At 45.0% G+C, this 22891-nt stretch overlaps 1 protein-coding gene across 9 annotated transcripts in view; it reads right to left on the bottom strand.

The window, feature by feature from the left end:
* Positions 1–22891, bottom strand: part of mapkapk5 (MAPK activated protein kinase 5) — a 157537-nt gene that overhangs the window by 53849 nt on the left and 80797 nt on the right. For all 9 annotated transcript variants that reach the window (XR_011936579.1, XR_011936515.1, XR_011936569.1 and 6 more), the window contains 2 exons: positions 19568–19657; positions 4079–4174 (listed from right to left, as the gene is read on the bottom strand). Coding sequence is in view for 2 of the 9 variants with exons in the window: in XM_072485046.1 (XP_072341147.1) it covers positions 4079–4174; positions 19568–19657 (186 nt within the window). In the remaining 7 variants the exon portion in view is untranslated. The remainder of the gene's footprint in view (positions 1–4078; positions 4175–19567; positions 19658–22891) is intronic.

Genomic DNA, 22891 nt, shown 5'->3' with positions numbered 1-22891 from the left:
CGAGGATCCAGTAGCAGAGGGAGGAGCCAAGTCCTAAGTTTTGGAGTTTTGATATGAGCTTGGCTGGGATTCTGGTGTTTTAGGCAGAGCTGTAGTCAACAAATCTGATGTAGAAGTCCTTGTTGTCAAGATATTCCAGGGATGACTGTAGGGCCAGGGAGATGGTGTCTGTTGTTTGGACCAGTTGTGGCAGTATGCGAATTGCAGTGGATCTCAAGGCATTCTGGGAGTATGGAGTTGATGTGTGTCAGGACCAACCTCTAAAGCACTTCATAATGACAGATGTCAAAGTCACTGGAAGGTAGCCGTTGAGGCACGTTGCCTGGTTCTTCTTTGGCATCGGTATGATGATGGTCTTCTTGAAGCAGGTGGGAACCTCGGAACGGAGTAGGGACAGGTTGAAGATGTCAGCGAACACACCCGCCAGTTGGTTCGCGCAGGATCTTAGTGTACAATCAGGTACTCCGTCAGGACCCGTTACTTTCTGAGGGTTCTCTTTCAAGAAGGTCAATCTGATTTCAGATGCTGTGATGGTAGGTATGGGTATGTTCGAGGTTGCTGGGGCAGTTGACAACGGTTTGATGGTTTTCTGCTCGAACCAAACATAGAAAGCATTTTTTACTTTTTAGCCGCTGCGTTGCTTAAGCCTTGCCACAACCGACGAGAGTCCGTGTTGTTAGTCTGTGACTCCAGTTTAGTCTGGTATTGTCCCTTGGTAACTCTGATGGCTTTGCCAAGATCATACCTTTATTTCTTGTATAGGTCAGGGTCGTCTGTCTTGCACGCCTCAGATCTGGCCTTCAGTCTCTATGCTTTACGATTGGGGAACATACGTACTATCTTCTTTGGCATGCAATCTTCTACATACTTGCTGATGAAGTCTGTGACGGGGGTGGCATGCTCGTTTAGGTTAGCCGCTGAGTTCTTGAATATGGACCAGTCCACTGACTCCAAACACTCATGTAGGAGCTCTTCTATTGCCTCAGACCAGCATTCCACAAACTTCTTAACTGGATTCTTAAGTTTCTGCTTGTATGTTGGGAGAAGGAGAACCGTCTCATGGTCCAATTTTCCGAAGTGCAGTCAGGGAACATAGAACATAACAGCGCAGTACAGGCCCTTCGGCCCTCGATGTTGCGCCAAGCTGTGAAACCACTCTAAAGCCCATCTACACTATTCCCTTATTGTCCATATGTTTATCCAATGATCATTTGAATGTCCTTAGTGTTGGCGAGTCCACTACTGTTGCAGGCAGGGCATTCCACGCCCTTACTACTCTCGTAGTAAAGAACCTACCTCTGACATCTGTATCTATCTCCCCTCAATTTAAAGGTATGTCCCCTCGTGCTAGACATCACCATCCGAGGAAAAAGGCTCTCTCTGTCCACCCTATCCAATCCTCTGATCATCTTGTATGCCTCAATTAAGTCACCTCTTAACCTTCTTCTCTCGAACGAAAACAGCCTCAAGTCCCTCAGCCTTTCCTCATAAGATCTTCCCTCCATACCAGGCAACATTCTGGCAAATCTCCTCTGCACCCTTTCCAATGCTTCCACATCCTTCCTATAATGCTCGACCAGAATTGCACGCAATACTCCAAATGCAGCCGCACCAGTGTTGTATAGCTGCAACATGACCTCATGGCTCCTAAACTTAATCCCTCTACCAATAAAAGCTAACATACCGTACGCCTTCTTAACAACCCTCTCAACCTGGGTGGCAACTTTCAGGGATCTATGTACATGGACACCGAGGTCTCTCTGCTCATCCACACTGCCAAGAATCTTACCATTAGCCCAGTACTCAATCTTCCTGTTATTCCTTCCAAAATGAATCACCTCACACTTTTCTGCATTAAACTCCATTTGCCACCTCTCAGCCCAGCGCTGCAGCTTATCTATGTCCCTCTGTAACTTGTAACATCCTTCCGCACTGTCCACAACTCCACCGACTTTAGTGTCATCTGCAAATTTACTCACCCTTCCTTCTACGCCCTCCTCCAGGTCATTTATAAAAATGACAAACAGCAGTGGCCCTAAAACAGATCCTTGTGGTACACCATTAGTAACTGGACTCCAGTCTGAACATTTCCCATCAACCACCACCCTTTGTCTTCTTCCTGCTAGCCAATTTCTGATCCAAACTGCTAAATCACCCTGAATCCCATGCCTCCGTATTTTCTGCAGTAGCCTATCATGGGGAACCTTATCAAATGCTTTACTGAAATCCATATACACATCAACTGCTTTACCCTCATCCACCTGTTTGGTCATCTTCTCAAAGAAGGTTTGTGAGGCACGACCTACCCTTCACAAAACCGTGTTGACTATCTCTAATCAAATTATTCCTTTCCAGATGATTATACATCCTATCTCTTATAAACCTTTCCAAGATTTTGCCCACAACAGAAGTAAGGCTCACTGGTCTATAGTTACCGGGGTTATCTCTACTCCCCTTCTTGAACAAGGGGACAACATTTGCTATCCTCCAGTCTTCTGGCACTATCCCTGTAGACAAAGATGACTTAAAGATCAAGGCCAAAGGCTCAGCAATCTCCTCCCTAGCTTCCCAGAGAATCCTAGGATAAATCCCATCCGGCCCAGGGGACATATCTATTTTTACCCTTTCCAGAATTGCTAACACCTCCTCCTTATGAACCTCAAGCCCTTCTAGTCTAGTAGCCTGAATCTCAGTATTCTCCTCGACAACATTGTCTTTTTCCTGTGTGAATACTGATGAAAAATATTCATTTAGCATTCATTTATGGATCGGTACCCTTGATGTTGGTGTTAAATACTTGATGTAATGTTGAAGATTTCTTGTGAATAAATTGTACCGCCCTTCACTGTAGTGAAGCTTTCTTTTGAGAACGGAGGTCATGAACTTCAATTCCCAGCGGGTCTTGGGGCTTTTGTGCATTTGCAGACCGGCTGCACCTGTAGATTTCTACGTGCATTGCCTCAGTGCGTGCAAGAAGAAAAGCAGCACAAAAATCTGGGTCAGGACGCTGGGAGCAGAGGGCCATGGAAGACTAGTGTTCCAAACAGGGGCAGGGAGAGGTCCCAAAAGAAGAGAGGAAACAGGAAGAGTTCACAAAGACCAGTTCCAGAAAGGGGACAGGAACAGGAAAAGATCCTAGTTTTAAAAAAGACAGTAGAGAAACAGGCTTCAAAACGGAAAAAGGTCTGCAGGGCTGAGATGTTAAGTGAAGGCGGCAGCCATGGGTTGGTGACTCCGTGCAGTGGGCTGCTGGGGCAAGGGTACCCTTTCGGAGTAGTTGTGTTCTGCTTGATGTAGCTGAAGAGCTGAAGTTGTGCTCGTGAGTTGGTGCTCAAGTGCAGACTCAGGAATCCAGGGGAACAGAATCTCAGGAAATGAGATTGGATCCCTGCGAGGTGGGTCCTTGTTGATGCAGTAAGAGTTGGAGCGACTTTGAGAGAAGTTCAAGGTTAGATCTTCGAATACCTCATGAGAATCAGAGAATCAGTGAGATTGGTTGATTCAGTGTTACTGGCATCTGGGTGGATTGTTGACAAATCCATGGATTATCCCTTAGTCACATTTGTTATTTATTGTGTTCGGCCAGAGCTGGCTTGCTAGTTTACATGTACTTCGCACTTACTCTGAATGTTAAGGAGTATAAGATAGATATTACTAATGGTTTTCTCTTTCTGACCTTGTATAATAACATTTTCAAAAAAACCTGGAGTCTTGTGCTTTCTTCACTGAACAAGTGTCTTGAATCTCAAGTCTACTTGAAACAAAACATTATTGGTCCCTAACTGGATCCTACCAACAACTGGAGGGTCTGGCCTAGAATCATAACACACAGATGGGACAATAAGCGAATATTTTCCTATTTTATACATGCAATCCTCATCTTCAAACTACAAAATTAACTTAAACAATGAGATTTGACAGTTTCCATATCATCTGAGCTGTTGTGAATGTCACAAGTAATCCAAGTATTTAACTTTTAATAGTAAACACCTTTCAAATTACCTGCCATTATGAAGAGAGCTTTGGTGAATTATCAGGTACATTACAAAGTTAGTGCCAAAAAAAAAAAAACACTTACCTGAGGTGCTACATAATATGGAGTGAACTGTGGAGTCATCAGGTCCCCGTGGTCGATTTTGGCAAATCCAAAGTCACACAGTTTAACTGGTGCATCCTGCAAAATGCAAGTCAGAGTATCAAAAGTCAGAAAGGAAAAGGTCAGCCTTATTACAAGACTATTGAGGTTTCAACACAGTTGATCATTTGCCCACTATGTCTGTGCCAACTCTTTGCAAGAGCAGTTAGACACTGATGACTACACTCCTATTGATTGCCCATGGCATTTTACTTTGCACGCTAATAAATTGCATCTGTCACATTATCCTATTCAGCTAACCTTTTTCTCCCTGATGTCTCTTAACAATCCTTGTTGCTTTACCAAACCCTCTACTTTGATATTACCAGCAAATTTCAAAATCGTTCGCATGCAAACCACATGTTGTTTTATATTGATATACATTTTATAAAACCATAAGTTTTATCAAAATAAATAAAAGCTTCTTCAATCTGAGCAACTGCAAATATGACTAACAGACTTTTCAGCCTGTCCAAACTTTAAAAACTACTTTTACCTACATAACAGACCTCAGAGGGCAATGTCTGGACCTACCTACAGGTAGGTAAGTCACTATACAGGGTTTTAACACAATACTTGTACAAAATCATCAGGAACAATCTATTATAAAGGACAATGATAATTTTGTAACAGTCTTGAGATTTGGTTGTGGCACTACAGGGCACTGGGAGGGGCCATTTTCTTGTAGGCATAATCTAGCCTTAGAGTGCTGGAGACTTTTCCTTGCTTCCCATGTTCCACATAACCTGCTTTGAATATCATATGTTGAAGCCTCAGATCTTTGACTCATTTGTTGTGGAATGGTTTCACTTCACTGTAGTGAGGAAATGCTTCTACCGTGGGGCTGGTTTAGCTCACTGGGCTAAATCGCTGGCTTTTAAAGCAGACCAAGACAGGCCAGCAGCACGGTTCAATTCCCTTACCAGCCTCCCCGAACAGGCGCCGGAATGTGGCGACTAGGGGCTTTTCACAATAACTTCATTGAAGCCTACTCGTGACAATAAGCGATTTTCATTTTCATTTCATTTTTCATACCGACAATCCCACCAAGCTGCACGCTGTTGGGAGGTGTGGGAAAGTAGGGAAGTGCTAGAATTCTTGGCATCAATGAGGTTGAAAATGCGAATGCTTCTGTCTTACTATAGAAAAAGAAAAGTGGCTGAACTGTAACAGGCAAAGTTGAGAAAAAGATGAGTAAGCTTTGTCGAGTCACGCTGAATGAGACACAGCCAGAGTGGGAATTGGAACTTGGTAATTTGGAGCAGTGTGGTAATTCGGTGCAGAGTGGGAGGAGGTGCTTTTCCCTTTTTGTTTTGTTTTCTTCTTCTGGCTTTGTAACTGTTAATCTGCAGGGAGAGATCCAGAGTGCATCCTGGGAAGGTAAGTGATACAAATACCTTTTCAAATTGTGGGGGGGGGGGGGGGGGGAACTGAAGTGAAATCACAGCTGTGACCTGATCGGCTGGTAGGAAATATGTTAAATTTGAAAAAAATAACATTGAAAAAAAAAAATGAATTCAAATGTATCAATAAACTAGGTAGAGGAGTAACTAAACCCGAGGGCAGAGAGTAGTATTTAATTTTACAGTAGAAATCTAGCATCAGGGTCATATAGTTAATTGTAACTCAATCAACAATAATTCAAGTAATTATTTTAAATTAATTAACTAGTGCTTAAATGTCACTCAGCGGGGAGCAGTGCGCCAACTGTGAGGTGTGGCAGATGTGTGACGCTTCCAGCGTACCGGTCGACTGCATCTGCAGCAAGTGTAACCAATGGCAGCTCCTCACAGACCACATGGTCCGATTGGAGCAGCAGTTGGATGCACTTAGGAGCATGCAGGTGGCGGAAAGCGTTATAGATAGGAGTTATAGAGACGTGGTCACACCCAAGGTGCAGGCAGACAGATGGGTGACCGCTAGAAAGGGCAAGCAGTCAGCGCAGGAATCCTCTGTGACTGACCCTCTCTAACAGGTATACCATTTTGGATACTGTTGAGGGGGAGAGCCTATCAGGGGAAAACAACAGCAACCAGAAAAGTGGCACCACAACTGGCTCTGTTGCTCAGCAGGGAAGGGCTAAGTGCAGGAGAGCGATAGTTATAGGGGACTCTATAGTAGGGGGCACAGATAGGCGCTTTGTGGATGTGAAAGAGACTCCAGGATGGTATGTTTCCTCCCTGGTGCCAGGGTCAAAGATGTCTCTGAACGAACACAGGACATCCTGAAGGGAGAGGGTGAACAGCAGAGGTTGTAGTACACATAGGTACTAACAACATAGGCAGGAACAGTGATGAGGTCCTGCAGAAGGAGTTCAGGGAGTTAGGCAGTAAGCTAAAAAGCAGGACCTCTAGGGTTGTAATTTCAGGATTACTGCCTGTGCCAGTGAGGCTAGAAATAGGAGGATAGTGCAGCTAAACACGTGACTAAACCGGTGGTGCAGGAGGGAGGGTTTCAGATTTTTGAACCATTGGGATCTCTTCCGGGGCAGGTTGGACCTGTACAAGAAGGACGGGTTGCATCTAAACTGGAGGAGCACTGATATCCTGGCTGGGAGGTTTGCTAGATTCACACGGGAGGATTTAAACTAGTATGGCAGGGGGGTGGGAACCAGAATGTGAGCTGAGGTGGTGTAATAACTGAAGGGGAAATAGAGAACCAAAATAAAAGTACAACATCACCCTCAGGCAGAGCAAAAAAGGTAACAAGTGTGAAAAGGGAGATGGTCAATGCAGGATTGAGGGTGTTGTACCTAAATGTGCGCAGTATACGGAACAAGGAAAATGAGCTTGTTGCGCACATTGTAATTGGCCGGTACGATGTTGTGGGCATCACAGAGACGTGGCTGCAAGGGGATCAGGGCTGGGATCTAAATATCCAAGGATATGTGTCCTATCGAAAGGACAGGCAGATGGGCAAAGGGGGCGGGGTTGCATTGTTAGTAAGGAATTAAGTTAAATCGATAGCAAGGAATGATATAGGATCAGAAGGCATAGAATCTCTGTGGGTAGAGTTGAGGAATTGTACAGGTAAAAAGACCCTGATGGGAGTTATGTACAGGCCCCCTAGCAGTAGTCAGGATGTGGGGCAGAAAATAAATCAAGAGATAGAAAAGGCATGTAAAAAGGCAAGATTACAATATCAGTTGGACTGGGAAAATCAGGTTGGTAGTGGATCCCAAAAAAAGGAATTTGTGGGATGTCTAAGAGATATTCTTTTGGAGCAGCTTGTGACAGAGCCGACCAGGGAACAGGCAATTCTGGATTTGGTGACGTGGAGTGAGGCAGACATGATTAGGGAACTTAAGGTGAAGGAACCCTTAGGGAGCAGTGACCACAATATGATAGAATTTATCCTGCAGTTTGAGAGGGAGAAGCTGCAATCAGATGTAATGGTATTACAATTAAATAAGGGTAACTACAAAGACATGAGGGAGGAGCTGGCCAGAGTTGATTGGAAAAGGAGACTAGCAGGGAAGACAGTGGAACAGCAATGGCAGGAGTTTTTGGGGTTATTCGGGAGGCACAACAGAAATTCATCCCAAGGAGGAGGAAACATGCTAAGGGGAGGACAAGGCATCCATGGCTGATGAGGGCAGTCAAGGACAGCATTAAAGCTAAAGAAAAAGCATACAAAGTGGCGAGGATTAGTGGGAAGCCAGAGGATTAGGAAACCTTTAAAAGCGAGCAGAGGACAACTAAAAAAGCAATAAGGGGGGAGAAGATGAAGTATGAGTGTAAGCTAGCTAGTAATATAAAGGAAGATAGGAAGTCGTTTTCAATATATAAAAGGAAGAGTTTTTTTCAATATATAAAAGGTAAGAAAGAGGCAAAAATAGACATTGGACCATTGGAAAATGTGGCTGGAGAAGTAATAATAGGAAACAAAGAAATGGCAGACAACTGAATAGTTACTTTGCATCAGTCTTCACAGTGGAAGAGACTAGTGGGATGCCAGAGCTCCAGGAGAACCAGGGGGCAGAGGTGAATGCAGTGACGATTACTGAGGAGAAGGTTCTGAGGAAACTGAAAGGTCTGAAGGTGGATAAATCTCCTGGACCGGATGGACTACACCACAGGGTTCTAAAAAAGATAGCTGAGGAGATTGTGGAGGCATTGGTGATGATCTTTCAGGAATCACTGGAGGCAGGAAGGATCCCAGAGGACTGGAAAGTGGCTAATGTAACACCCCTGTTAAAGAACGGAGGGAGGCAGAAGACAGGAAATTATAGACCGGTTAGCCTGACTTCGATCATTGGCAAGATTTGAGGGTCCATTGTGCAAATTCTTGCACAAGATGGCGCCAGAGCATGGCGACTCTCTGCGTGCTCTCCCTAACAGATCCACTTTTTACTTAACTTACAATCATTCTAATCTTTTAAAATTTAATTCTAAGACTAACATTATTACTAACCTCTCTCTTTTACATTGTGTACCTTGTGTTGCCCTATTATGTATTTTTTTTTAATTTCGTTTTCTTTTCATGTATTTAATGATCTGTTGAGCTGCTCGCAGAAAAATACTTTTCACTGTACCTTGGTACACGTGATAATAAACAAATCCAATTAAAGATGAGGTCGCGGAGTAGGACTGAGTCAGCACGGCTTCGTCTAGGAGAGGTCATGTCTGACAAATCTGTTTGAGTTCTTTCAGGATGTAACAAGGAAGTTAAACAAAGGAGAGCCAATGGACGTGATTTATTTAGATTTCCAGAAAACCTTTGACAAGGTGCCGCATAGGAGACTGTTAAATAAGTTAAGAAACCATGGTGTTAAGTTTGCAGATGATACAAGGATCTGTACAGGGGCAGGTAGTATTGAGGAAGCAGGCAGGTTACAGAAGGACTTGGACAGGCTAGGAGAGTGGGCAAAGAAGTGGCAGATGGAATACAATGTTGAAAAGTGTGAAGTTATGCACTTTGGAAGGAGAAATGGAGGCATAGATATTTTCTACATGGGAAGATGCTTAGGAAATCAGAAGCACAAAGGCACTTGGGAGTCCTTGTTCACGATTCCTTTAAGGTTAACGTGCAGGTTCAGTCGGCAGTTAGGAAGGCAAATGCAATGTTAGCATTCATGTAGAGAGGGCTAGAATACAAGACCAAGGATGTACTTCTGAGGCTATACAAGGCTCAGGTCAGACCCCATTTGGAGTATTGTGAGCAGTTTTGGGCCCCGTATCTAAGGAAGGATGTGCTGGTCTTGGAAAGGGTCCAGAGGAGATTCACAAGAATGATCCCTAGAATGAAGAGCTTGTCGTATGAGGAACGGTTGAGGACTCTGGATCTGTACTCGTTGGAGTTTAGAAGGATGAGGAGGGATCTTATTGAAACTTACAGGATACTGCGAGGCCTGGATAGAGTGGACGTGGAGAGGATGCTTCCACTTGTAGGAAAAACTAGAAGCAGAAGACACAATCTCAGACTATAGGGACAATCCTTTAAAACAGAGATGAGGAGGAATTTCTTCAGCCAGAGGTTGGTGAATCTGTGGAACTCTTTGCTGCAGAAGGCTGTGGAGACCAAATCACTGAGTGTCTTTAAGACAGAGATAGATAGGTTTTTGATCAATAAGGGAATCAGGGGTTATGGAGAGAAGGCAGGAGAATGGGGGTGAGAAAAATATCAGCCATGATTGAATGGCGGAGCAGACTCGATGGGCCGAGTGGCCTAATTCTGCTCCTCTGTCTTATGGTCTAAGAAGAGAGAAAGGATTAATTTACTGTGCAGAGGACAGAAATAAATTCAATTGAAGACTTTAAAGTGCAGCCAACAACAGATTCCTCGAATTCACTGCACTAAAAGTGTTAATAATCTAATCGTAAACCCACAGAGATGTGGGAGTATGTATTTGTCATCGAACGGAGGCCCATTGTCAAGACAAGAACCTCACTGGTTTGTACAAATCTGACTCCCATATTTTGTAAATCAGTCAAGAAGTTCCAAGACTAACATCAGATAATAAAATAAAAGGGGAATGCAGTATATGCATATCAATCTATCTAGATAGGAACAATTATAAGAGAAGGGAAAGCATCCAGTCTTTAGCATACACGATATTATGAAACAACCCTTACCAAGAACCGAAAATTCAGTGAGTACACTTGCCAAGCATTCTTAGCCCGAATATAACACAGCTATAGATAGCCTAATTAATCAGCACAAAGCGGAACTATCCAAAATAATTAACGGAGGACCACGTAACGGAAGAAAAATGATTCACCATTAATTAATTAATTAATGAAGGATTGAAGAACTTTAATCTCAGTACGCCCAGTACTGATCACAAACAAAAAGATTATTCTGTTACCTATCAATTCAAATCCTAAATTGCACTGCATGCCAGAAATGAACTGGAGACCATACCAGCCTTGCTACCCTTCCCCAACCAACCTCTAACCCCAAGTGTCACATTCTGACTAATGCGAGGCGGAGAATATCACGGATAGCACGTATAGAGAGGTGGTCACACCACAGGCTAAACGTCCATAGGCAGGAAGGGAATGGATGACCACCAGACACATCAGGAGGATTAGGCAAGAAATGCAGGAATCTCCTGTGGCTATTCCTCTGCAAAACAGATATATCACTTTGGATATTGCGGAGGTGAATGGCTTCTCAAGGAAAAGCAGCAACAGCCCAATTCGTTGCACCATGGTTGGCTCTGCTGTACAGAGGCGGAGTAAAAAGTATGGGAATGCAATAGTTGACGGGGATTAAATTGTAAGGGGAATAGATAGATGTTTCTGTGGTCGCAAATGAGACTCCAGGATATGTTGCTTCCTTGGTGCTAGGATGTCTCAGAGCGGCTACAGGGGGAGGGTGAAAAGCCAGTGGTCACACCACTACCAATGACATAAGTAAAAAAGGGATGAGGTCCTAAAAGCAGAATATAGGAATTTAGGAAGTAAGTTGAAAAGTAGGACCTCAAACTCTAGTGATCTTATGATTATGACCAGTGCCACGTGCTAGTCAGGGTAGAAACAGCAGGATATATCGGATGAATACATGGTTGGAAAGATGGTGAAAGGGAGTAGGCTTCAGATTCCTGGGATATTTGGACAAACTAGATGGATTACACCTGGGCAAGACCTAAACTGATGTCCTTGGGACAGTGTTTGCTTGTGTGGTTCGGGAGGGTTTAAATTAGAATGGCAGGGGGTGGGAAGCCAATCAGGGTGATAAAGGAAAGAGAAACAAGGACAGTAATAAAAGAGCAGTAAAATACAAAAATGGTAGACAAGATAATCAAGGGCGAGAGGCAAAGAGGGTCACAGCAGAAAAAAACATTAGAATGATTAAAAATGGCAAAAAGACAAGCCTAAATGCTCTGTATCGCAATGCAGGAAGCATTCAGAATAAGATAGACCAGTGATTTTCAAAAAGTGGGGGTCGCGACCTCCAGAAGGGTCGCCAAAAGGTCACCAAACATTATCTCCAAAGATCACCTGACCATTTTTTCCATTTTCACTCTGGTTAAATTCTCAATGTAATACAGTGTATGACCACATGAGGCTGATGTAGAGGCCGGTGAAGTGGACTTTCTTGCCTCTCTGGGCCACAAGTGTAGTTGGGGGAGTTTGCAGTCAGAAACCTGCAAAATTCTCTTTGGGTGGCTCTTCCTCTGTGTTCAGTGTTGGGATTAATATTATTTTTTGATTTCAGTGTGTCATGAACAAACCCAGTGTGTCCTTTATAATTCTCTCAGCTAACCCAGACGTCCAGCCTCCTCCACCCCTACAAGCCCATACTCTTTCCACTTCTGAATTGTCTCTCCACATCGGAGCACTTGTCCTTCAAAATTGCTTCTTTTTTTCCCCAATCATCTCCCATGCTGCTATCCACCCCTTCTTCCCGGTTATTCATCCCCAAGTATCCGTTTCTGTCATGTGGCTACATGGACTCCATCAGCTGAATTGGTTCCTGTACTGCAAGGACTTTTACATTTACCTTTAGCGGGACTTCAATTGTTTGCCACGGATGGCATTAGCTGGCGACTAAACTACACTCATGTACACAGGAGCCAGTAAAATGTTGCAGGTGTATGGAATGTAATGTGGCTGTACGTTTCGCATATTCTGTGCCGAGCATTTCTTTTTAGCATGTTTTCAGTCCGTTAGATATTTACCTGGGAAACGGTAATGACAGGAGTCCAGTGACATTCGGTCTGATTATGATTTTAGTTCAGCAGTTAGGGCTCCTGTTTCTGAAGTGGAAGTTTTGAGTTTAATTTCCTATCTGAGGTTGTGTTAGGTTTGAACGAGTGAAGATGACATTGTTAAAACAGTGCAATATTGGTTAATCTTTCCAGCGTTTGCACGCAATTCTCCAATTGCTAACAATGGGTGTGAAGATATAAAATAATCAAATAATCCAGAGTTACGCCCTTTAGCAAGGTGTCAGGATAGAGCTGTCCTTTCAGGTGAAACACCAGCTCAATTTACATTTTTTACATTTAATAACACAGAAGTGCCAACAACGAGTGTGACACTTTTCAAAGTAACTATGGGGAGTCTACTGTGAACGTGGCTTGGGCCGCGAGAGTTGGCCATTCTGTAAAAGGGGGTTGCCAGTGGGGGCGGCACCCTGGTGCAGTGGTTAGCACTGTTGCCTCACGGCGCTGAGGACCCGGGTTCGATCATGGCCCCGGGTCACGGTCCATGTGGAGTTTGCACATTCCCCCAGTGTTTGTGTGGGTCTCACCCCCACAACCCAAAGATGTGCAGGGTAGGTGGATTGACCACACTAAATTGCCCCTTAATTGGAATTTTTTTCTAAATTGGATCACCAGAAAAAAGTTTGAAAAACACTGAGGTATACGAGCTGACGGCACATAGCCATTATGAAGACATCGGACATGGTTACAGGGTGATCACAACTGGGAACTTAATATTCAGGAATGTATGATCTTTTAGGAAGGAAGGAAAAGGTGGTGGGGTAAGAGATGAAATTAGGACAATTGAGAGATGATCTAGAGTCCATTTGGGTGGTGGTAAAAAAACAGCAAGGGAAAGAAGACATTGATCGTAGTAGTGTATAGACCCCCAAACAGTAGCCACACTAAAGTGAAAGGGTATAAACCAATAAATAATAGCAGCATGTAAAAAGAATAGAGCAACAATTGTGGGTGACTTTAATCTTCATGTTGGCTGGGTTAATCAAATTGGTATGGGTAGCTACAACAACATATTCAGAGAGTGCATTAGGGATAGTTTCCTAGAGCAATATGCCATGGAACCAACCAGGGAACAGGTATAATAAATGACCTGTGTAAAAGACTCCCTAGGAAGTAGGAATCACAACATGATTCCAGGGATGGCGGGACTGTCATATGAGGAGAGATTGACTAGGTTAGGATTGTTCTCGCTGGAGTTCAGAAGAATGAGGAGGGATCTCATAGAACTTATAACATTTTAACAGGACTAGACAGGGTAGACCATCGAATTATACAATTTCTGGCCCATCGAGTCTGCCCAGGCTCTTGGAAAGCAGACCCTACTTAAGCCCACACCTCCACCCTTTCCCCGTAACCCAGTAACCCCAGCTGACCTTTTATGGACACTAAGGGTAATTAGCATGGCCAACCCACCTAACCTGCATGTCTTTGGACTGTGGGAGGAAACCGGAGCACCCAGAGGAAACCCACGCAGACACAGGGAGAACATGCAGACTCCGCACAGACAGTGACCCAAGCCGGGAATCGAACCTGGGACCCTGGCGCTGTGAAGCAACTGTACTAACCACTGTGCTACCGTGCTGCCTTAATGCAGGGAAGATGGTCCCAATGTTCTGAGTGTGTCCAGAACCAAGGGTCACAGTCTGAGGATTCAGGGTAAACCATTTTGGACAGAGATGAGGAGACGCTTCTTCACCCAGAGAGTGGTGAGCCTGTGGAATTCATTACCACAGGAAGTAGTTGATGCTAAAACATTGAATATATTCAAGAGGTGGCTAGATATAGCACTTGGGGAGAATGAGATAATAATATAATAATCACTTATTGTCACAAGTAGGCTTCAATGAAGTTACTGTGAAAGCCTCTAGTTGCCACATTCCGGTGCCTGTTCGAGGAGGCCAGTACGGGAATTGAACCCGCGCTGCTGGCCTTGTTCTGCATTACAAGCCAGCTGTTTAGCCCACTGTGCTAATCAAAGGTTATGGGGAGAAAGCAGGATCATGCTATTGAGTTGAATGATCAGCCATGATCGTGATAAACGGCGGAGCAGGCACGAACGGCCAACAGGCCTCCTCCTGCTCCTGTCTTCTATGTATGTATCAATGTATGATAGAATTTAATATTCAGTTTGAGTGAGAAACTGTGTTGAATTTAAATAAAGGGAATTACAATGAAATGAGGATAGATTTAGCTAAAGTGGACTGATTCATAGCATCATAGAATTCCTACAGTGCAGGAGGACATTTGGCCCATCGAGTCTGTGCTAACCCTCTGAAAGAGCACCCTACCTAGTCCCACTCCCCCACACTTACACACACACTTACTTACTCACACTTATACTTACTTACACTTATACTTACTTACACACACACACACACACACACACACGTACTTACACTTACACACATACTTACATACACCCATGTACTTACACACACACGCACACACACACACATACTTACACACACACACAGCCCTCTTCCCCCCCCCCCCCCCCCCCCCCCCCCGCAGACCATGGCGGCGCTGGACTGAGTCTGCAGCTGCCACGCCGACTTCCTGACAGTGAGGCCAATGTGTACCACGCTGTCGGGAACTCGGCCGGTCGGGAGCAGAGCGGAGCAATGTCCTGAGGCCGTCGATATGCGGTGCGGCGTACTCCTAGAGTACCCCACTTTGGAGGGGGCCTAGCATCACAAAAGCGGCTCCTCCCCTGGCTTGGTCGGGAACTCGGATTCTCCGGCCAGTCGCCAAACGTGATTTCAGCGTCGGAGCCCGGAGAATCCAGCCCAAGGGTTTTGCGAAGGTAAATGATGAGAGGATGTTTCCCCTCATGGGACAGTCTAGGACCAGAGGGAATAGTCTTAGAATAAAGAGGTAGTAATTTAAGAGTGAGATGAATAGGAATATCTTCCAAGAGTTAGTGTGTCTTTGGAACTCATTGCCAGAGAGCTGTGGGGGACAGACAGTGACCGCTTGGGTCACCGTCTGTGCAGAGTCTGCACGTTCTCCCAGTGTGTGTGTGGGCTTGCTCCAGGTGCATCGGTTTCCTCCCACAAATCCCGAAAGGCATGCTTGTTAGGTGAATTGGACATTCTGAATTCTCCCTCAGTGTACCCGAATAGGCGCCGTAGTCTGCACGTTCTCCCCGTGTCTGTGTGGATTTCCTCCCACAAGTCCCAAAAGATGTCTTTGTTGGGTAATTTGGACATTCTGAATTTTCCTTCCGTGTACCCCAACAGGCACTGGAATGTGGAGACTAGGGGATTTTCACAGTAACTTCATTGCAGTGTTAATATAAGTATACTTGTGACACTAATAAAGATTATTAGAGTACGTATGTATATTTCAGACGGAGATGGATTCTTGATCAATAAGGGAATCAAGCGTTACAGGAAAAGGGCAGGAAAGTGGATGTGAGGAATGCTGAATCAGCCATCATCCTACTGAATGGAGGAGCAGGCTTGAGGGGTCAAATGGGCTACTCCTGTTCCTAGTTCCTATGGTCTTATGCTGCTACCAAATGCTAAAAATATAAATTCAATTTTAGGGATACATTTTGGTATCTATCTCTAACATATTTAACGTTCTACAGATAATATGGGCTTCACAGACTTTATTCACAGCATGTCAATGACTAGGGTAAGAGTAGGGCCAGTCAAGGACAGTAGTGGGAAGTTGTGCTTGGAGTCCGAGGAGATAGGAGAGGTGCTAAATGAATATTTTTTGTCAGTATTCACACAGGAAAAAGACAATGTTGTCAAGGAGAATACGGAGATTCAGGCTACTAGACTAGAAGGGCTGGAGGTTCATAAGGAGGAGGTGTTAGCAATTCTGGAAAGTGTGAAAATAGATAAGTCACCTGGGCCGGATGGGATTTATCCTAGGATTCTCTGGGAAGCTAGGGAGGAGATTGCTGAGCCTTTGGCTTTGATCTTGAAGTCATCTTTGTCTACAGGAATAGTGCCAGAAGACTGGAGGATAGCAAATGTTGTCCCCTTGTTCAAGAAGGGGAGTAGAGACAACCCCGGTAACTATAGACCAGTGAGCCTTACTTCTGTTGTGGGCAAGGTCTTGGAAAAGTTTATAAGAGATAGGATGTATAATCATCTGGAAAGGAATAATTTGATTAGAGATAGTCAACACGGTTTTGTGAAGAGTAGGTCGTGCCTCACAAACCTTATTGAGTTCTTTGAGAAGGTGACCAAACAGGTGGATGAGGGTAAAGCAGTTGGTGTGGTGTATATGGATTTCAGTAAAGCGTTTGATAAGGTTCCCCACGGTAGGCTATTGCAGAAAATACGGAGGCATGGGATTCAGGGTGATTTAGCAGTTTGGATCAGAAATTGGCTAGCTGGAAGAAGATAAAGGGTGGTGGTTGATGGGAAATGTTCACGCTGGAGTCCAGTTACTAGTGGTGTACCACAAGGATCTGTTTTGGGGCCACTGCTGTTTGTCATTTTTATAAATGACCTGGAGGAGGGCGTAGAAGGATGGGTGAGTAAATTTGCAGATGACACTAAAGTCGGTGGAGTTGTGGACAGTGCGGAAGGATGTTACAAGTTACAGAGGGACATAAGATAAGCTGCAGCGCTGGGCTGAGAGGTGGCAAATGGAGTTTAATGCAGAAAAGTGTGAGGTGATTCATTTTGGTAGGAATAACAGGAAGACAGAGTACTGGGCTAATGGTAAGATTCTTGGTAGTGTGGATGAGCAGAGAGATCTCGGTGTCCATGTACATAGATCCCTGAAAGTTGTCACCCAGGTTGAGAGGGTTGTTAAGAAGGCGTACGGTGTGTTAGTTTTTATTGGTAGAGTGATTGAGTTTCGGAGCCATGAGGTCATGTTGCAGCTGTACAAAACTCTGGTGCGGCCGCATTTGGAGTATTGCGTGCAATTCTGGTCGCCGCATTACAGGAAGGATGTAGAAGCATTGGAAAGGGTGCAGAGGAGATTTACCAGAATGTTGCCTGGTATGGAGGGAAGATCTTATGAGGGAAGGCTGAGGGACTTGAGGCTGTTTTCATTAGAGAGAAGAAGGTTAAGAGGTGACTTAATTGAGGCATACAAGATGATCAGTGGATTAGATAGGGTGGACAGTGATTCCTCGGATGGTGATGTCTAGCACGAGGGGTCATAGCTTTAAATTGAGGGGAGATAGATATAGGACAGATGTCAGAGGTAGGTTCTTTACTCAGAGAGTAGAAAGGGCGTGGAATGCCCTGCCTGCAACAGTAGTGGATTTGCCAATACTAAGGGCATTCAAATGGTCATTGGATAGACATATGGACGATAAGGGAATAGTATAGATGGGCTTTGTAGTGGTTTCACAGGTCGGCGCAACATCGAGGGCCGAAGGGCCTGTACTGCGCTGTAATGTTCTATGACTTTCCATACGAAAAGGAATGAGGAGTCCAATTCTATAGAAGAACCATAACTGGTTACCTGACCAGCATTGTCACACAGAACAATATTTTATATACATGATGCATGACTGCTGTGTTGGGCTATTAGGTTTAATTTCCAAACTTAATCGCACATGTCTTTTAATCTACCCAAGAACGAGTCTCAGAGGTATTGGGCTGTGCCCCACATCTGAAAATGCACCTTCCAAGCCTGATCCCTTTACCAACTGCAAACCCAAATATACCCTGTTTCACCAGCCTTTAACCTGGCTACAACCCATTCTGACCAGCATTTATGCCTCCAAATTAAAAGAACAAAAGAGAAAGTGAATGCGAGAAAGTATTTTTTAATAAAATGGACCAGCAGTATTAAGCCTAGAGACAGGAAAAACCAGAACGTTCACCACGGCCTTTTCATCGGCGATTAGGGATGGGAAATAAATATTGGCCTTGCCAGCACAGCTTATATCCCATACGGGTGGAATGGTAGCACAGTGGTTAGCACTGTCGTTTCACAGCGCCAGAGTCCCAGGTTCAATTCCCAGCTTGGATCACTGTCTGTGCGAGTCTGCACGTTCTCCCTGTGTTTGCGTGGGTTTCCTCCAGGTGCTCCGGTTTCCTCCCACAAGTCCCGAAAGACGTGCTGTTGGGTTATTTGGACATTCTGAATTCTCCCTCGGTGTACCCGAACAGGCGCCGGAGTGTGGCAAGTAGGGGCTTTTCACAGTAACTTCATTGCAGTGTTAATGTAAGCTTACTCGTGACAATAAAGATTATTATTATTAAATGCATCTTACACTATTAGGTGGCCCAAACTTTGGCTTTAAGGTGTGCCTTGAGTTGGAGAAGCAAAAAGGTTTAGTAAAGAAATTCCGGAGTCTAGGGCTTAGACAGCTGAAAGGACACCACCAATGTTGGAGTAAAGAGAATCAGGGTTGTTCAAGAGGAAAGAATTGAGGAAGGAAGATCTCAGAGAGTTCTAGGGTAGGAAGAGATTACAGAAATAGGGAGAAGCAAAGTCTTAGAGGATATGAACAAAAAACAGAGTGTTTGAAGTAAGACATGGTGCACGACTTGTAGCCAATGTAAGACAGTAAACTCAGGGGTGACGGACAGACAAGACCTGTATTAAGGATCTGGAATTAAGTGATCTAGATGACAAAGGACAGGTGATTGGAAGCACAGCATCAAATAGAATGCAGAGGTATGAATAGTTTGGTGAAAACTTAACATGAGGAAACCCTCTATAGTACATTAGAAATGAAATGCAAGCTAGGTTCGAATGTGGGCAAGTACAGAACTTTAGGAGAATGATTCTTAGAATCAGAATACCTATCTCTTGAACATACGAAAAATAATCTGAATAATATAGTGTGTTTCATATATTTTAACAGTGCACTTTTCGCACATATATTAAACTATTCCAGTCTTCTTTACAAGGAGCCCAAAGCCAGCTAAATGCCATCCTCCAGTGTCAACATGATTTGGGGCAAGGAACAGTTGGTTTCAACGCCCACTCTCAGAACATACTCTTCCCATTCTCTTTCTACTTTGTTTATTGGGCTGTCAATCACGTGAATGCAGGGGTCCCATTTGCAACCTGACAATCCACAATTTATTGCCAGCAATGTACAGCAAATACACATTCTGGCCTAAAAGGGACATCACCGTTTCCTTTAAAACAAACATTGTGTAATAATTCTGTGTCTTTATAAAACAGCGCAACCTCTGGGTTACCATGCGTGGTGTTTTACATAATTATAGTTTAAATAGCGTCAAAACATGAAGAAGAATATTATTATTGTTACTAGTCTATTGGAGTTGCTTAGATGGCCAGCCTTTGATTCTGGTACTCACCAAAGAGTTGTCCTTGAAGAGGAGGTTTTCAGGTTTGAGGTCTCTGTGGGCAATGTTCAGGGAGTGACAGTGCTGTATAGCTAGAGCAATCTGCATCAAAAGAATCCAACACAATATTACACAAATAACAGTAAATATTCAATGACCAAGATGGGAGAAACAAGATTAGTATGATTAGTTGTTAAAATAACAGAAAACACAGCCATTAACACAGAGGAAAATGCACTGGGGATTGATATATGAAACCACAATAAAATCACCCCATTGTAAATGTGCTTCAGATTGAAAAAGAGGGGAACCCTCTAGTCTCAAGTAATTGAAGCAAAGGACGTTCTCTACTACTGTCTGCACATCACTGCTGGAATGCACATTGCTCAGCTTTTCTTTTAAAATAAATTATTGCAATTCTAGTCATAAATTAGAAGGCTAATACAGCTTGTGAAGAATGACTGCTCCATTGGAGCTGGGAATCAAATTTTCTACTGTAATACTGGCATTTTATAGAATGTCTCATCATATCAAAATGTCAAGTGTATCACAGAATAAATTAATTTTCAAGTGCAGTGATTTATGTCAGCAAACACAGGAGTAGTGGGGAAATTATACTGCTGAGGGGAAATTATACTGCTATTAGACAGGAGCTGAGGAGCATAAATTGGGAACAGTTGTACTCAGGGAAATGCACAACAGTAAAGTGGGGGTTGTTTAAGGAGCACTTGCTGCGAGTGCTGGATAGTTTTGTCCCACTCAGACAAGGAAGGAATGGTAAGGTGAAGAAGCCTTGGAAGACAAGAGAAGTGGAGCTTCTAGTCAAGAGGAAGAAGGAAGCTTACGTAAGGGTGAGGAAGCAAGGATCTGGCACCGCTCTAGAGGGTTACAAGGCAGCCAGAAAGGAACTCAGAAATAGACTTAGGAGAGCTAGAAGGGGGCATGAAAAAGCCCTGGCGGGTAGGATTAGGGAAAACCCCCAAGATGGTCTACACTTGAGAAATAAGAGAATGATCAGAGCGAGAGTAGGGCCGAATAGGGATAGTGGAGGGAACTTGTGCCTCGAGTCTGAGGAGATAGGAGAGGCCCTAAATTAATATTTTGCTTCAGTATTCACTAGAGAGAGGGACCTTGCTGCTCATGAGAACAGCGTGAACCTAGTTAATAGACTCGAACAGGTTGATATTAAGAAGGATGCGCCGGAGATTTTGAAAAGCATCAGGATAGATAAGTCCCCTGGGCCAGACGGGATATACCCAAGGTTATCACGGGGAGCAAGGGAAGAGATTGCTGCGTCGTTGGCGATGATCTTTGCGTCCTCACTCTCCACTGAAGTAGTACCGGATGATTGGAGGGAGGCGAATGTGGTTCCCCTGTTCAAGAAAGGGAATAGGGAAATCCCTGGGAATTACAGACCCATCAGTCTTACGTCTGTGGTGAGCAAAACATTGGAAAGGATTCTGAAAGATAGGATTTATGATTATTTAGAAAAACATAGTTTGATTAAAGAAAGTCAGCATGGCTTTGTGAGAGGCAGGTTATGCCTCACAAGACTCATTGAATTCTTTGAGGCTGCGACGAGACACATTGATGAAGGGCGGGCAGTGGATGTGGTGTATATGGATTTCATTAAGGCATTTGATAAGGTTCCCCATGGTAGGCTCATTCAGAAAGTCAGAAGGCATGGGAAATCTGGCTGTCTGGATACAGAATTGGCTGGCCGAAAGAAGACAGCGAGTGGTAATGGATGGAAAATATTCTGCCTGGAGGTCGGAGATCAATGGTGTCCCACAGGAATCTGTTCTGGGACCTCTGCTCTTTGTGGTTTTTATAAATGACTTGGATGAGGAAGTGGAAGGGTGGGTTAGTAAGTTTGCCAATGACACGAAGGTTGGTGGAGTTGTAGATAGTGTTGAGGGCTGTTGCAGGTTACAACAGGACAGTGACAGAATTCAGAGCAGGGCTGAGAAGTGGCAGATGGAGTTCAACCTAGATAAATGTGAAAAGATTCATTTCGGAAGGTCGAAATGAATGCTGAATACAGGGTTAAAGACAGGGGGCGAAATTCTCTGGAAATGGCGCGATGTCCGCCGACTGGCGCCCAAAACGGCGCAAACCAGACGGGCATCGCGCCGCCCCAAAGGTGCGGAATGCTCCGCATCTTTGGGGGCCGAGCCCCAACCTTGAGGGGCTAGGTCGGCGCCGGACGAATTTCCGCCCCGCCAGCTGGCGGAAAAGGCCTTTGGTGCCCCGCCAGCTGGCGCGGAAATGACATCATCGGGCGGCGCATGCCGGGTGAAAGCAGAACTAGGGGGCATAGCCTCAAAATAAGGGAAAGTAGATTTAGGACTGAGTTTAGGAGGAACTTCTTCACCCAAAGGGTTGTGAATCTATGGAATTCCTTGCCAGTGAAGCAGTAGAGGCTCCTTCATTAAATGTTTTTAAGATAAAGATAGATAGTTTTTTGAAGAATAAAGGGATTAAGGGTTATGGTGTTCGGGTTGGAAAGTGGAGCTGAGTCCACAAAAGATCAGCCATGATCTCATTGAATGGTGGAGCAGGCTCGAGGGGCCAGGTGGCCTACTCCTGCTCCTAGTTCTTATGTTATTATGCGCGGGAGCGTCAGCGGCCGCTGACAGCTTCCCACGCATGCGCAGTGGAGGGAGTCTCTTCTGCCTCCGCCATGGTGGAGACCGTGGCGGAGGCGGAAGGGAAAGAGTGCCCCCAAGGCACAGGCCCGCCCGCGGATCGGTGGGCCCCGATCGCGGGCCAGGCTACGGTGGGGGCACCCCCCGGGGCCAGATCGCCCCGCGCCCCCCACAGGACCCCGGAGCCCGCCCGCGCCGCCTTGTCCCGCCGGTAAGGTAGGTGGTTTCATTTACGCCGGCGGGACAGGCATTTTAGCGGCGGGACTTCGGCCCATCCGGGCCAGAGAATCGCGCGGGGGGCCCCGCCAACCGGCGCGGCAAGATTCCCGCCCTCGCCGAATCTCGGGTGTCGGAGACTTCGGCAACCGGCGGGGGCGGGATTCACGCCAGCCCCCGGCGATTCTCCGACCCGGCGGGGGGGGTCGGAGAATCTCGCCCGGGATTCTTGGAAGTGTGGAGGAACAGAGGGCAGCATGGTAGCACAGTAGTTAGCACAGTTGCTTCACAGCTCCAGGGTCCCAGGTTCGATTCCCGACTTGGGTCGATGTCTGTGCGGAGTCTGCACGTTCTCCCCGGTTGTGTGTGGGTTTCCTCCGGGTGCTCCAGTTTCCTCCCACAGTCCAAAGATGTGCAGGTTAGGTGGATTGGCCATGCTAAATTGCCCTTAGTGCCCAAAAAGGTTGGTGGG

This window comes from Scyliorhinus torazame, chromosome 1 (assembly GCF_047496885.1).
Source record: "Scyliorhinus torazame isolate Kashiwa2021f chromosome 1, sScyTor2.1, whole genome shotgun sequence".
In the NCBI taxonomy this organism is placed as follows: domain Eukaryota; kingdom Metazoa; phylum Chordata; class Chondrichthyes; order Carcharhiniformes; family Scyliorhinidae; genus Scyliorhinus; species Scyliorhinus torazame.
Note: the sequence above shows the minus strand (reverse complement) of the source record. Positions and strands in the feature narration are given on the sequence as shown.